Source organism: Arvicola amphibius, chromosome 6, assembly GCF_903992535.2.
Source record: "Arvicola amphibius chromosome 6, mArvAmp1.2, whole genome shotgun sequence".
NCBI lineage: Eukaryota > Metazoa > Chordata > Mammalia > Rodentia > Cricetidae > Arvicola > Arvicola amphibius.
In genome coordinates this window covers 44,779,995-44,796,479 of record NC_052052.2, presented here as the reverse complement: position 1 = coordinate 44,796,479, position 16,485 = coordinate 44,779,995, and the positions used below count along the sequence as shown (strand labels likewise).

The following is a 16,485-nucleotide window of genomic DNA, read 5'->3' as shown; positions in this document are numbered from 1 at the left end:
AAAGATCCCGCCTAGGCCTCAACACCCCTTCCAACTCTAGTGATCTTACTTCTACACAAACTTGAACACACACTCACTGCCTTGCCTCCCCATGTGATAATGGGGTCATGGTGTACATGAGTTATTTAAGCAAGAAGAAGCTACAGATCTTCAAGAAGATGTTGATGAATAAGAAACTCCTGCCGGATTCTCTCGGCATCACCTGGCAGCAGCTGAACAGAGCCAACTGGGCAGAGATGTCATTTCCTAGTAGAGCCCCTTCCTGGAGCACTGGCCTGGAATGTGGCTCATGAAAACCTATAGAAAATGAACCAGAGAAGGATTTGTTCCCTGCTACTGAAAGAGTTAAAGGACATTCTTCCTACCTTGGAACCAAAGGACTCCCATCTAAGGGAAACACCGCTGAGTCTGACAAAGAATGGGGTAAAATATGAGAGTACAGACAGCACGTGATGGAAAAGAGCCTCCCTGTGTGGGACAGCACCGTTTGGCCTGGAAACACATCAATGTGAGAAACCACGAGGCAATCTTGCCATGACTCTTTCTAGCCAGGAGTCCCTAGGGGAGACAGCCTAAAATGGAATTCCTGGTATTGGAAAAACAATGCTGGCCAGAAAGATGATGCTGATGTGGGCGCACAACGAATTCTATGTGCACAAATTCAAGTATGCTTTGTTTCCACTGCCGGGAACTGAACTGGGTGGGAGAGCGCAGCTTCTCTGAACTGATTGAGGGCCAAGGGCTTAGGCCTCAGGCTCTCGTGTCTAAGATTTTATCCAGACAAGATCAACTTCTGCTCCTGTTGGATGGCTTTGAGGAGCTCACATTTTCCCTCATCACAAGACCAGCTGATATGGTGGAAGACTGGAATCAGAAGTTGCCTGGATCTGTTCTCCTGAGCAGCTTGTTAAGCAAAAGGATGCTTCCAGAAGCTACACTCCTGATCATGGTGAGACCGACCTCCCGGAGAGGAGTTGAACTCTTAGTCAAGCATCCCTCCCATGTCACCCTGACTGGATGTAGGAGGACTGAAATGCTCCACTATCTCAGGTCGTGTTTCAGAGACAGGATGATAAGGAATCAAGTTGTGGATTTTGCCATGAAAAACACCATTCTCTTGTCCATGTGTCGGGTCCCTGTGGTGTGCTGGATAGTGTGCCATTGTCTAATAAAACTAATGCAGAAAATGGTAAACCTCACAAAGGCTTGTCCAAATGCAACATCTCGGTGTGTGTGTTCTATCTGGCTACCCTGTTCCCAACCATATGTAAGACACTTTCTGGCAGTAATTACCAAAAGCAATTGGAAGGTGTGTGCCATCTGGCTGCCTAGGGTGTATGGGACCTGAAGAGTGTGTTTGGTAAGAGGGACTTTCAGCATGTCAAGGTGGATGAGGCCACCATAGACACTTTCCTTCAAGTAAACATTCTTTGAAAGCTAGAAGACCAAGGAGACCGTTATGTGCTTGCCTTGTTTATCTTCCAGGAGTTTTTTGGCGCCCTGTTTTATGTTCTCCTTTTCCCCCAAAGAATTGTATATTATCACCACTGAGCCAAGTGAACATCCAGGATCTGATCACAATGTTGAGAGCCAGAAAAAGCTGTGAGACTCAGATGGGGCTTTTCTTATTTGGTCTTTTAAATGAAGCGTGTGCTGGCATCATGATGAGGTCCTTCAAGTGCAGATTGGCCTTGGGTAACAAGTTGAAGGCCATAAGCGTGATAACCCATTTCAATGACTGTGGATGCTATGACTGCTCCCAGCTCTTTCCCTGCCTGACCAAAATCGGGGAGAAGAGCAGTGCCCTGGAAAGCTCCCAGAAAGTCTCTCTGAAACTCAGGAGCCTGAAGGACCTTCAGCTGTCTGCGTTTTGCCTTAGGCACTGCCGAGGTTTGGAGAAAGTAGAACTGACTCCGTGGAGAGCCTTCCACCAGGCGCTCCAGCCGACTCAGCAGATCCTTCCCAGGGCACTCAGCTGAGAGAATAAGATCGTCTTCAGCTGGTGGCAAGATATCTGCTCCGTGTTTGAAACAAAAATCTGGAAGTGCTGACCATGACAGCGTCCTGGACACCCTGTTCATACAGGAGACACCACCGCCCTGAAGAGGCCCCAGTGTAAAGTGCAAAGGTTACAGGTGAAGACCTGTGAAGCCACCTGTAGAGACTGGATTCAGCTTTCCAGCAGTCTTCAAAGGAACACGCACCTCAAGACTCTGTTACTGACAGCAAGCTCCCCAGATATTTTGGGGGTGAAGTACCTGCTGCTGAGTTACCTCAGGGAACTGATGCTGGAGAATTGTAACCTCACTGAGGCCTCTTGCTAAGAAATCGCCTTCTCTCTCAGGCACAGTAAGATGCTGACCCACCTGAGCCTGGCAGAGAACGACTTTAAGGATGCAGGATGGAGGCATATCTGGAATGCTCTGGAACATTTAATGTGTCCTTTGCAAAAACTGGTGCTGAGGCAGTGTTCTTTGACTTCAGCATGCTGTAAATATATGATGTCATCTTTCAAGAACAATAAAGCCTGCCAAGTCCGGCCAGGAGTTTCAATAGGCTGATGGACGATGGGGTCATCCTACTCTGTACAGCTCTGGCAGGTGCTAACTGCAACTTGTTGGTTCTGGAGCTCGAACAGTGTTGGCACACCTCTGCCTCATGCCATGCTCTGACATCCATGCTCTGAAGCCACAGGAAACTGAGGTACCTGGACCTGAGCAAGCACATTATTGAAATCAATGGCATGCTTACCTTGGCCTTGGCGTTTTTCAGCCAGAGGCGGGCAGAAGAGGTTGTGCTGAAGAAGAAATCAAATGATAGTGTGGATGTGTACAGAAGACTACAGCGCCCAGAGGTAGAGAGTGGCCACCAGAAGATGGGGAAGACTGGAACTCTTGATGCCTCAAGATGCCAGGAGGCAAATGAATGCGTTCAGAGACCCTCAGGACACGTTCTTTCTAATTGAAACGGAAGCAGTGCCTGGTTTGCAGGTCCTTTTTTGTCTGGAACAGCCCAGTTTGTGCTGGGGTGTGGTGTGGTGTGGTGTGGTGTGGGTGTGGCCTCGACAGCCTTCCCAGGGTTAGGGGCTATCACTATTTTCATAAGCAGATCAGACACTTAAGTGGGACCAGATGGTTAAGAGGGTTGGGAAATGCCTGTCTTACCTGCTGGGGTGCTGGGAGAATGTAATTAAACACATGTGTGCAATATAAAAAAATGTAATAATAACAAAAGATCTTCCGCAACTCCACATCTGTCAGAGGGACTGATCTCCTTATTATACAAAGGACTCAAGAAACTATACATCAAAATACCAAATAATCCACTAAAGAATGAGGTGGAAAGCTGAGCAGATTTCTCAACAGAGGAATAATATCAAATAAACAAAAAAACACTTAAGAAAACATTCAACATCCTTAGTCATGGGAGAAATGCAAATCAAATCAACTCTGAGAGTCCATTTTACACCTATCAGAATGGTAAAGATCAAAAACACTGATGACAACTTATGCTGGAGAGGATGCAGAATAAGGGGACCACTCCACTACTTGTGGGAGTGCAAACTTGTACAGCCACTTTGGAAATCACTATGGCAGTTTCTCAGAAAATTGGGTATCAATTTATCTCAAGACCAGCAACACCACTCTTGGACATATAGTTTTTACTTCTAAAGCATAATAAGGAGCTGCTGTGGACATGTTTAGGTATTACAGGTGACAGCTGCCTGGTGGAGCTATCTGCCAGTAGTTGAAGAATGCAGAGTAGTGTGGATTTCAGGGGGAAAGTAAAGGCAGCAATGCTGAGATCAGTGACAGATGTGCATAGAGATCAGTGACAGATGTGCATAGAGATGCCATTTTAGGTAGACACCCACAGATTCCAACTAACCAGTGAGGTTCAGGGTAAAGAAAATTAAGAAATCACACCAAATTTGTGATTTTACCTAATATTTTTCTCTCCCCCCCCCTTTTTTTTGAGACAGGGAGGGACTCATAATGTAGCTCTGGCTATTCTGGAACTCACTGTTTAGATCAGGCTGGACTTGAATTTTCAAAGATCCATTTAGCTCTCAAATGCTGGGATTAAAGGTATATGCCACAATGCCCAGCAAGTATGACTTTAAAAAAAATTATAATTAAAAAATTTTTAAAAATTAAAAAAAAAATGTGTAACATTAAAAAAAGCCAAAACCTCCAGTCCAAGCTAGCCTCAAACTCCCCATAAAGATGAGGATGACCCTCAAAGCTTCCTGAGTTTAGCTCCCAAGTGCTGGAGACCAAGGCCAGGACCTCATGTACACTACACAAGTACTTCACCAATTGGGCTACCTGCCCCAACATTTTAGCGCCTTCTGCAGTGAGACACTGGTTGTAGAACCTTTGGTGGTTTCTACACCACAATGAAGACAAGAACTAAAGAACGAATAGACTTACTTCCGGTTTCCACTCCAACATGTAAAGACCTTGAAAGTCTTAACTTCTCATCTCACAGAAAGACTGAAACTACCCTTTCTTTTCAGTTCCATCAGACAATGGAGATCACAGGGCTAACAAGTACCCTGAAAGCTGGAAATGCAGAGAAAAGAGATCACAGTTGAAGAGAACGGACCCTGGAGCCAATCGGAGGTCAGAAACGTAAATGACAATTGCCTGGTTACTGATGAATAAGCACAGACTTCAGCTTAAAGGATGAAACCTTCTGGAGCCAGCTCACTTTCATCTGACCTCCATAGACCCACCAAGTGGATGGAAAGTAATGTTCTTAAAACACCTGGAAAATCCTGTTCTTAGCAGGCACCTATCCTTACAGAATTCCATGTTACCAGAGCTGAAGGAAGCAATTTGAGTCTACCAAGGCCTACCAGACACAGGGAGATGAAGTAACCTAACTCTGGCCCTGCTTTGCCACCTTGTCTCACCAAATGAGGGAAAAAGGGCTGAGAAACAAACATGGTGGTGCACACTTGCAATTCCAGCATTTGACAAGTGGAGGGACTTCGGGGACAAGAGCCCAGCAGGAGAGCAAGACTCCATAAGCAATCTCTCCCCAAGACATCTTACACAACAGGAGGGCTTCTGTAATACAAACAAGTATAAAATAACTGTGACATTCACACAATTTAGGAAGCCTCTGAGGTAAACCTAAAACACAGACAGACAGACAGACAGACAGACACACACACACACACACACACACTCCACAGATCAAAACTAAGACACTAGAGGACACCCAAGCCTTAATCATTTAGCACCTTCAGCAAAGAGTAAATATAGCTTAATTACTAATCGTGCAAATTCAGTATATCACTCACTCTCAACAACAAAACATGTAGGGCATATTTGAAAGGCAAGAGTATATGTGAAGAGTCAAATAAAACAACAGAACCAGACTCAGATATGGTAGGTATTTTGGAATTGTCAAAACTGCGAATTTAAAATAAACACCCAGGGTGCTAATGGAACAAGTGGCTAACACGCAAGAGCAGACAAGTAACGTGTTAGACCAGAGATCCTCTAGTTGTCCCTCTTGGACAGAAATGAGAGCAGGTCTCCCCAGCGTTCTATAGGTTAGGACAAAGAAGTGACATGCTCCTGTTGTGACCATCTGAGCACAGTCTCCCTCCCCTGCAGTCCTCTCTCTGGGACCCTCAGTAGAAAAATAAAGCCTGCAGCACTGTGGCCTTCCTGCTGTAGGGTAAGTTTATGGTCCTACCTAGTGCTGTATCTGCAGCATATAGGCCAGACCTTGGTAGATACCTCCACATGGGGCCTGTCTACCCAGCTGGGAACCTATAAGAATCAGGGACCCCATTGCCTTGGATGGCTATTTTCTTCAGGACTCATGTCATTTTAAACACGACAACCATCTCTTTTAAAGTTCCTTTCAGGGATTCTGAAGGGAAAACTCCATCTCTCCTTCAAGGTCCCATCACGCTGCCTACCTGTATGATGCTCTAGGTCCTCTAACATTCTCCTGCTATGAGGTCTAATCAAGTCCCCTCCTAAGGACCCCCAGCCAACTTGATGGTAGTGAGGATCTAATAGAGTTCATTCTGCAGGGTAATCTCATGTCTGCTCTATGCCATACACCTGCCGATCTCTTTAAATTATAGCAGTAAGCAGATGAATACTCAAAGAATAAATTAAATAACAAAATTAGAACGTGTAAAGAATTAGAATAAAACAACTGGGTAGAGAAAAGGGTTGTTTTTAGCACAATGGGTGAGGCTAATAGGAAGATTGCAAAATAAGAAAAATCAGGTGAGAAAGTGAAAAACTGGTAAATTCAAGAGATATTTTATACGATCTGAATTCTTTAAAAAAGATGAGAAATAATAAGTTACAGCAAAAACTAAGTTTGAAACTTTGTTTTAATCATGTTAACATGGCTATTTCAAAAAGTGACAGCAGCTCACATCTCGAATCCAATCCTGTCCTTACCCATTCATCTATTATAAATGCCACTATTTAAATTCCCTAGGAATTTTCTAACATTCAGCCACTAATGTTCCTGGGAACAAGCCACACCTTACACCGACCACGCTACACAAGCTAATTAGCTCATTAAACCTCAGTGGTTATGGAGAGGCTGGAATGTTGCAGGGCCAGAGTCTGACTACAACTTACCTTGCTGTGGTTAGTCCCGAATTGCCTTTTCTTGCCTATCTGTGTCTGATCTAATATCCTTCCGATTACCAAGTGAAACCCTTTAGACAGTATTAACAGACTTCTGGTTTCCACCAACCAAAAGGCCTTAAGAATGTTATCAAATGGCATCCGAGGCTTAGAACAGATATCCCCACTTTGCTGAAACCTACCACCTGACGTTTCCACCAATGTATATGGAAGGGACATTGATTTATGATTTTGCAAGTATAAAATTTCATGAGACATTTATCACATTGGAACATGGTATTTGGGAAAACCTGAATGTGTGTTCCTGGGCTGTAGTCACTCATATTAAGTTGTAGCGCACCATGCCCGTCTGTGCTCTAAGCGGTATCATACAGTTTGTGAACCGGGCAAGGGGCTGAAGATTGAAACACACAAAGACTCACAGACACAGAGACACAGGTCATCCTTGAAGCAGGAATGCCCCAAGAATGCCCCCTTTATTGTGTCCAGGGGCAGCTTATTTAGGGATCCATAACTGATAGCCATGCCCCAGCCAAACAAACGTGCCTGCCATCAGGAACTCCTGAGGGTCTTGCGGTCAGAGCAGCTGCAAGCATTACAAGTTGTTTACCAGAAATTCAGGATCTGGGGGGTTCACAGCTCCCAACATTAAGTTCCAGAATAAACCATCTCTTATCCCCTTTGAAATGAAAGTCACAGTTGTTTTTATGTTTGTTTTGAATTAACAAGTGTTACATCATTTTAAGTTACATAATTTAATTTCACTTTAACATCTCTTTAAAGCCAAAAAAGAAACTGGGCAAGAAAACCCAGTAGTGTATGACTTTACTCATTTGTTCAGTTAACAAATGTGTGTTAAAGACAGTCTTCATTCTAGGTAATAAAAGTCTACAGCAGCAAACAAAAATAAAAATCTTTATTTATGGGGATAAATTTTTTATGAAACACATAGCAAGGGGGAAGTTGATCCTGAGAAATAAAGTATTATTTTATTATGGAGACATCTAACAGAAATGAGTGAATCCTGAGATTATCTGACATACGCTTTCAAAGGATAGCTAACTCCCAGGGCCAGAAATGGGAATAAAATGTTCATGGTGTGTGGGGGTTGGGGGTGTTACTGTAATACTTACTGGAGTGGCAGAATCCAAAGCCAGATCCTTTGGGGGCTTGGAGGAACGGGAGCACTTCCTCAGAGGGAAAGGTAAGAGTTGGTGAAGTTCTAAGCAATGTACAATAACTACCACACGGAGGCTGTTGGCCGTCAGCTACTCCAACATAGAAATGATGTGGAGGAAAGTATTAGGTTTAAATAGCACAGCTACTTCAAAAAGTAAAACGGCCCTCATTCCACAGCAGTATGCGGAACTACAAGGGCTGTACTTCACTCAAACGGGAATGACTGTATCCTGGAAATAAAGGGGCATAAAATGCAACATGGAAGAGGAATTTTGAGCAGTCGATTCATTTCTAAGTGTAGCTGCTTCATTTGTCAGTTTTCTTGAGAGAGATCTTGAAGGGAGACGAAAACTTGTGAGTCGTGAGTACACATGCCTTTGAAAGGCACAGGGCAACAACAAGAACAACCTGACCCCACAACATATATTTAGGTAAGGGACAGATGGGTAGATTGGTAAACCATAAACCTTTAATCCCAGCCCCTTTCAGTCCAGTTTCCTGCCAGCCAGGGCTACACAGTGAGTCCATCTAAATATACACAAAACAGACACACATACATAAAGACAAAAGCAGAAAGCTAGCCACGAACCTAATGAAGAGTAGGGAATCAGTGGTATCCCAGCAGCTAACTGAAGCATTTCAAACTCAGTAAGTGGTCACTTAGATCAGAGCTGGTGATGGGTCAGTTAATCACAAAAGTGTAAACTGACTGTCGTGGGCTATCGGAAAGCATTTTAGTGAAGGGGAAGGATGGCATAAAGGCGGACTACTACAATCAGGGCGAACACAAGGTTCTCTCCCAGAAATTCTCAGTAAGTTCAAACAACAAACGATTAACTGGGCAGAGCACTGAAAAGAGATGTGGCTGGTTTGAGAAGATGGCACAATGACTGAAATGTGCGACCATGAATTGGGGAACATTTTAGTGGACATTCGAGGAAGCACTTTCAAGATATACGTCGCAGGAGTCCGCCTCTGTGCTTTTCTTCTGGCTTAGCAGAATGCTGTAAGCGGTTAAGAGTCTTAAGACAAGCTGACAGGAGATGAAAAAAAATTCTCTGCTGGCAAACATTAAAATTAGCTTTGGTTGCTCAGAGAAACCAAGGAGCATGAGCACAGCAAGAAGGCTTGAAGTTGAAAGACCAAAGGAAAGACTACAAGCAAAAGCACTTGGAAGCAAAGGAGGCAGGGGTCGAGCACCGCAAAGGAGCTTCTTTAAAGACCGAACGAGGCCAAAGGAGCCGGAGCCGCCTGGGGGTTTCGCGAGAACGAATGCGTTGGGAACCCCTTTCCAAACCGAGGGGCTGCCTCCGGGATCTAGACGAATGGACCACGGATCTATCTAGTGCGGAACTTACGCGGCAAAGTTGGCCTGCTTTCGGGTGGTCGTCGGAGAGCCGAACATGGTGGCGACCTGCAGACTAGGGCTCGGCGCCCCTTCCCTAGCGGTCCTGCAGTGCCCGGACCCCAACCGCCCGCACCAGCGGCTTGGGAATGTTTGCCGGGCGTCATGGCGACCGAGGAGCCCGGCTTAAGAAGCGGCCGCGCGGTTGGCTGGCCGCTCGAGGTGGAGGAGGAGGGCGGAGGCGGAGGGGAGGGCAGAGGGTTGGTGGAGCTGGAGGAAGCTCGGGCGACGACTCGGAGGAGGCGGGCGGCCCAGGCCCTAGGCCCCTCCCAGGCTGTGAGTCTCCCGGCTGCAGGCGGATGGATGGGGCGTCTCCAGGCGGCGGCGGCAGCAGCGGAGGCGGCGGCAGCGGCGGTGGCTGTAAGTGCAGCCTCCACAAACCATCCTCCCCATCCTTCCATCGGGAACCGAAGCTCCAGAGGCGCCCGCAGTCCCCTTTCCTCCGCTTCCCCTCCCCCACGGCAGAGCGCCGCCCGGAAGACCCCTGACTTCCGGGGCGGGGCTGCCCGAGTGTCTGCGGGGCGGGCTGGCAGCTCGGAGGCACTGCCGCCCCGTGCGCACGCGCAGCTGCCGCCCCTCCTCCGCACGGTCTTTCGGCCCTTGCGGTGGCGGCGGCGCACGTCTTCGCTGCTTCCGCGGCACGCCGGGACTACGCTGCGGAGTGAGTTCGCCGGGCGGGCAGGCCAGCTTCCGCCCTTTTCGGTCGGCCCTCGCTCCGCGGCAGGGGTGTGGCTTCCTAGCCACTCCCCCGTGGCTCCACCTCTGTGCCTCTGATTTTCCCCAGCTGTCTCAGCCAGTTGAGGGCTCTCTGGCAGAGCATCCCCTGTGGTGGTGGGCTCGACCTGGGTCAACCTGCCATTGTCGGAGGGAGCCAGTGGGCGAGAGACTCGGAGACGGCATTGCAGGGAACGAGCCGCTCATGGTGCCTGTCTCTTCGCGAGTGGCCTTATTCTTCTAGTTTGTGATGTAGAGGCTCCTGGCCTGACGCCCATCTCTGGTCCTTGCTTGCTGTGTGACCTTGGGCAAGTCACTCCTTCCTTCCCGGGCTTCAGTTTTCTTATATTAAATCTCCTCCATGTTTGTAATTTTGCAGAAGACTTTATGCAATTTTAAGACTGGATAGGCTTCTGAGGCCGCTTAACTGAGATGACCTGAAATTGACTAAACCTTTCTTACATCTTGGGTGAAATACGGAAACCTAACTATTGGTCTCCTTTTTAATCTTTGGCATTGCTTACAAATTGCAGGACTCAAATTTTTTTGTGTTTCTTTTTGGTGAAACCAGGTTGACCTGGTTATCAGGCATCCTTTTGAAAATGTGAGACGGGGTGAGCTTGTGGTAACACTGTTTCTCTCTCGTCCCAACTGAGACTTTGTTTCCTTTAATCCAGATGGTGTGGTGGCTCGATTCTCCCAGTGCCTGGCTGAGTTTCGGACGTGGTTAAGAACCAACTGGTTGAGGTTCAATGCAGACAAGACGGATGTGATGCTGGTAGGCAGGGGCACAATTGGAGACGAAGGGAGGGCAAAAGGGAACTCCCTCATGTAATAGGAACATTATGATTACTGTCTGTTCGGGTGTTGTAGGACTGCTACTAGCCAACCCATTCAAGACTTTGGGGTGAGATAAAACTAACATCATCGGCATTAAGAATTATAAACACAAGTTTGCAACATAAAGATAAATTGGGGCCACTGAATGAAATTGTAGGGAAAAATTATGAAAGGAACCGAATCTGTTCTTTGAAGAGCCAAATTTTTTTATGCATCTTAGGTTGGCATTCATAAGAGAACTAATGAAAAGATAATTGTGGTTGCATAGTTGTGAAGCCTCCAGAGCGACTGTGCTGCTGTGCTCGGCAACCTGCATTCTGCCTACTAAAGTCAAGAGAGATCCAATCTGTCTCAGATGTCACTCAAGACAAGTTTTGCTTGCAGGTAGTTTGTCATCACATGTACTGTGGAGGCTATCATTCCTAGACAAAAGTTTTGGGAAATAGTTAGGAAATAGTCTCCAAAGAGGACTCGTGGACTTTGAACATTTTAAGACCATAGGTTATGCTATGGTCATCTGTCACAGTCAGAATTGTTACAGCTATTTTCTGGGTGGACTCTGAGAGTTACTTTTTGAAATGCACAGACAGTTGTGTCTACATAGGAGAAAGAGTACTAGTTTTTGAGTCGGGTGTTGGTGCTGAATACAAGGTATACAATCTTAGGTAAATGTAAGTTGTCAAAGTGGATTTTGTTGATTGAGGGACTGATTGAAGTATAATTATGAACCTAAGTATATTTATTAGCTACTAAATCTCTCTGGAGAGTGTGTGCGTGTTTGTGAAACCATGCATGCCTGTGCAGAATGCATGCACTCATACATATGCCTCTCACGGCTACTATTGTTGTTTAATAACTTTATCTTAAAGATTTTGAGCTTGAACCCAGGTCCTCACATGCTAGGCAAGTATTTTACCACTGAGCTATATCCCTAACTCTCATTTAACTTTTGCATGGAGAATTCAGTAATTGGCATTAAAAAGAGACATTTCCGGATAGAATAGTTGTGAATAGCTTAATGTGATAAAAATTCATGTTAATTTTCGTTAAATGAAGGAGACCCTTTAGGTTTATTTAGGCCTTAAGTGGTGTTTTTTGTTTGTTTTGAGACAATACAAAAACTTTGCATAAGATTTGGAATCAGCTACATTATTTTTACATTAAACAGTTTAATATAGAATTCTTACAGTTATCATTTTGGATGTTACATTAATAAATTCTAATGATTTTGACATTAATAAATTCTAATGATTTTGATCAGGTTATTGGCAAATTTTCTTATGAATGTTACTCTTCCGTGTCCTGCTTTCAGATACATGTTTTTTTTAGCCCAAGTATAAATTGAGGGTTTGCATTTGAGTACAAAGGAGAGGTTTTGGGGTTTATAGAGTGCTGAAGAACTAGGGGTGATGGGTGATAGCGAGGGAGCAGCTTCTGACCTTTCAGACAGGGAAGAATCAGCCAAGCATTTGAACTGTTTCTGAAAGGAGCAACCTCTCGGAGAGGTCCAGTGAACCTCTGCAAGTCTGTAAACACAGGCAGAGAAGCTTGGAAGGAGGAACTCCCTGGCAGATCCTACCTTAGGCAAGGAAGATAAGTCCCTATGCAGCAGGAAGATATCTGTAGTGAGTTCTTATACCTCTGACACCAAAGGAGTAAGTCAATGTCTCCAGAAAGACATAGCTTTCCTGAAGGTGGTACCCGAGGCTGGGAACAATGGGATTGTCAACTGGAGGAAATGCAAGGGTACTGAGTGCAGTGGTAATATGTTGTGTACTACCTACGGTATTAGAGCCATTTCTCCTTATCCCCAGAATGTCTAGAAAACACCACACTCCAGTTTCCAAGAGGAAATTTGTAGAGGGAATTTTCCCCCACAAAAGATAATGCCATTTTCTTATCTATGGTAGAGGCTATGTTACTATCTACCTTTAAACTTAGTTTTAACTAACTATTTAGAATTTTTAAAGTGATTTCCCCCCCCGTGTTTTGTATGAAATGTTTCCTTTTAATGTTACCTTAATAAAGATATTCCAAGCTTCAAAAAAAAGATAATGCCATTTAAAATTAATAATATTGATTGGCAATATCAGTTAACTTAAAGGTGATTAACAGTAAGATAAGTGCCTATTCAGAATGTTGCAGACTTGATTTTCTGACTTTGAGGACTAGCTCCATAGCTTAAGGAATCTGAGTCTGTTCTTTACCACCATTTAGATTTTTGTTGATTGATATTTTAACTGAAGAGTCAAAGACTCAGTGAACTGAAGTAAGTTATGCCTTTGTATTAAATATCAACAGTAGTCCAGTTTTCCTTTTAGTGGCCAGCTGAAATCCATGTGTTAGCTGTCATGTTTTAGTGCACAGTCCCCCTTTATCACCAGGGTACAGCTACCTCTAAGACCTTTATTCTTTTTACCTGTGCCCACCTCTGGCCCACACATGTTCATTGTTCTTTGCCTTTAGCATTTTTCATTAGTGAGAACTATTGGATAGGAACTGACATTTTAAAAAAGTTCAAAGAATTTAATAAAACTATGTATACATATATACACATATACATATATATATATATATATATATATATAAAATTACCTTGCTAATATATTTATTTCCCTCCAGGAATTTGTGGGGGGAGGAAGCTTATGATCTTTATAATAAAGTGAAATTACTGTACAGTGCAGTTAATGGTAAGAATTGTTTGTAGATTTGGGAACCTTAAAGTTTTCCTTTCTCTTCTTTCCCTTGCTTTTCTTTCAGTAGAAAATGTGCATCAGATGTTTATGTTTAATTGGTTTACAGACTGTCTCTGGATTCTTTTCCTGTCACATTACAAGGTAACGTCCTTTCACTTAGCAGCTACTTCATATACCTGTAAATGCAGTTGATTCATGCGCAAATTGTTATTGGGCTTAAGACTTGCAGGTTCATGGGCAGTGTTTAGAAATGGGACAAGACTTGGTGGAATCTAGAATTTTAAGGAAATAGAAATAATTTAAGAAATCAGCATCCCTATATTGCATTTTAACCATGAAGCTTAAGAAAGTTATGTGTGTACACATGTATTGTTAATCATCGTGTATTACTTAGAGGTAATGAGTATCATTTAACTGATTTTGGTAGTCATTTTGAAGCTTCATTAAGAATCCTTAATTGTGTATGAAAAAAGCTGGTCTTCTGAAAAAAGCTTTTTAAACTTCTGGTTTAGTAATATATCTTACTGCCCATTTTAATATCAGCCATAAATCTATTTTAGTGAGCATTTACTTTAGGAAATTGGAATAAATCATTGGCCCTGGCCATTATCAGTGTGGAGCGCAAGGCCGGTTAGCAACCCTAGGCCAGTGCATTAAAACAAACTTTTTGCTTGCAGGTATTTTAGGTATTTCAAGTAATTAGGTTGTGTCTCCATGCAGTCAAATAGACATAGCCATAGAAGAGCAGCTTTTCATTACTTTACATTTGAAACTTTAGTGTAGTTGTGCAAAAATTCATCTGATGTAGAGCTGTGTTGCTGTGGCATCGCAAAAAGTGAGGAAAATGTGAGGTTGGAGGATGCATACCATACCTCTGCTCTTCATCTTTGCATTCTGCCAGTTTGGGCAGCAGGGCTTTTCTTGCCGGGAAGTATTTGTCAGAGCGCGCTTCGTGACACTGCTGTTGTCTCCGGGAACAAATGTTTTCTAGCTAACACACTTCGGAAGTGACCGACGTGTAAATAGGAGGTATTTTTCGCGTTCTGCAAGAGTGCCCGGCAGGGCCCTCTCCCGGACCTCGCGCGCGCTCTGCCCCAGTACGGAGTGGCCGCTCTCTGGCCCGCCTCTCGCGCGCTCCCCGGGGACGGCGGCCGCGGGGCCGCGCGTTCCCTGCTTGGCGCGCGTCCGCCGGCCTCTCCCCTCCCGTCCCGCCGAGCGGGGCGCCGCGAGGGGGCGGAGCGGGGTGTGGTGGCGCGCTCGGGCGGCTCCTGCGCGTTCCCGCCGAGGCGGCGGCGGAGACAGCGGCGGGAGCCCCGCGGCCCAGGCGCACATCCGGGTTCTGGCCGCGACCCGCCGCGGCGATGTGACCCGGTGGCGCGGCCAACATGGCGGAGGTAAGAACGAGCGCCCCTCCCCGGCGGGGTCTCGGCGGAGGGCTGCGGGCGGGGGGCGCGGGCCAGCCCGGGCCGGGCCTGTGGCGCCGCTGCCCACCTGTTGTCCGGCTGGGCCTCCCTCCTGGGCTCCGCGGAACTTAGTTGGGCGGAGAGGCTCCGTCGGACTTGGGGCAGTCGGGAGGCGGCTGCTGCTTGAGGAGCGGGCGAGGGCTCCCGTCCGGAAGCCGCCCCTGGCGTAACTTCGCCGGCCGGCCCGCCCGCGCGGCCCGCGGACTCCAGCCTGCTTCCGCGAACTTTCTTCCCTCCGAGCCTAGACGGCACTGCGCCCTCCCTCCCGCCCGTCGGCCCGCGCTGTTGACCGGCGGTCTGGGTGGGGGGAGAGCAAGCTGACCCGCTGCCTTTGGTTAATGTAGCATAGGTGAGCCGGAGAATTTAACCCAGTAGGCCCTATCCTGCTTCAAACTGGGGGTTGTGCCCCCAGGCAGAACCTCCAAGTTTCTTTTCCACCCCCCTGAAGGGGCTGTTTGGTTTTGTTTTTGGTTTTGGTTTTTAAGGAAAAGAAAAAAAACTTCCAAATCAAAGTTTCAAAACTGCCTATTATTTATTTACCCATCATTTTTCTTTTCTTGGAGGAAGCTTGTTTCTCTTGTCCCCCCTGATTTGCTATAGGATAGAACCCAAGGGTCTTGTGCAAAGCAGACAAGCAAGCAAACGCTCTACCACTGAGCCACATCCCTTCCCAGCCTTAGCTCCATTTCTAGTAAACAAGTTCCCTCGGTTCGCCCTCAGATTGTTAGGCAAACAAGTTTGTTAAGGAGTAATTAGGCCTTCGAATGCGCTATAGGAAATTTTAACATCGTGTCTGGTTTTAAGCCTTTAAACATCCATTGTCTAGTTTGCCTTGTTTAATTTTTTATCTGTGAATATCGTTTTTATTTATATCCCCGGAGTTCACATTGTTATTTTTGGTCTTTTTTGGATCTCTATTGAAGCAAATCGGGTAACTCATTGATTAATAAGGCGAAACAATTGCCAAACATTTCCATATTTTTATGTCAAAGGCACTAAAAAATAGCTTGAGGAAGTAAGTGATTTTATTTACCACTTAGCTCTCAGTGTTCAACTCCTTCATTTGCTAAATAAAGTGACTAGTGATTACTTTTGTTAATACATAATATCCTTAAATCTTAAAATAGAGAAACATAACATGGTAGACCTTTCCTGTACCAGTCAAACTTCCTGGGTGTTAACTTGTGCTTCTATTATAGAATTGCCTTTATGAAGAAAGAAGAAAAAAAATTTTTTTGTTTTTTGTTTTTCGAGGCTGGGGTTTCTCTCTGTGTGAAACAGCCCTGACTGTCCTGGAACTCACTCTGTAGACCAGGCTGACCTCGAACTCACAGAGATCCACCTGCCTCTAAAAGGGCGTGCCTCGTCACCTGGCTGAAAGAAGAGATTTTTACAGTAGTAGGACTGCTTGCGGCCCTTATTGAAAATACTTAATTTTACTGACTTACAACAAGAATGCATTATGTCTGTTTTCATTTCTTTACCTGTTCATAGTTAAAGGATTGCAAAACATGAATTTAGTGAGCACAGTAATTTTATTTCACTTAAATGTG

The 16,485-nt window shown here is 45.3% G+C and overlaps 2 protein-coding genes across 10 annotated transcripts in view; one reads left to right on the top strand and one right to left on the bottom strand.

The window, feature by feature from the left end:
• Dnai4 (dynein axonemal intermediate chain 4) overlaps positions 1-9,647 on the bottom strand; it is a 77,314-nt gene extending 67,667 nt beyond the window's left edge. For all 3 annotated transcript variants that reach the window (XM_038335457.1, XM_038335458.1, XM_038335459.1), the window contains exon 1: positions 9,173-9,647. In XM_038335457.1, the coding sequence (XP_038191385.1) occupies positions 9,173-9,219 (47 nt within the window). In that variant the 5' untranslated portion in view covers positions 9,220-9,647. The remainder of the gene's footprint in view (positions 1-9,172) is intronic.
• Positions 9,436-16,485, top strand: part of Mier1 (MIER1 transcriptional regulator) — a 51,688-nt gene continuing 44,638 nt past the window's right edge. The window contains exons 1-3 of one of the 7 annotated variants that reach the window (XM_038335467.1): positions 9,436-9,579; positions 10,611-10,711; positions 13,537-13,610. In XM_038335467.1, the coding sequence (XP_038191395.1) occupies positions 9,519-9,579; positions 10,611-10,711; positions 13,537-13,610 (236 nt within the window). In that variant the 5' untranslated portion in view covers positions 9,436-9,518. Of the gene's footprint in view, positions 9,580-9,793; positions 9,881-10,610; positions 10,712-13,533; positions 13,611-14,739; positions 14,864-16,485 lie in introns of those variants that run through there. The other 6 variants (XM_038335462.1, XM_038335461.1, XM_038335466.1 and 3 more) reach the window with 6 other exon arrangements.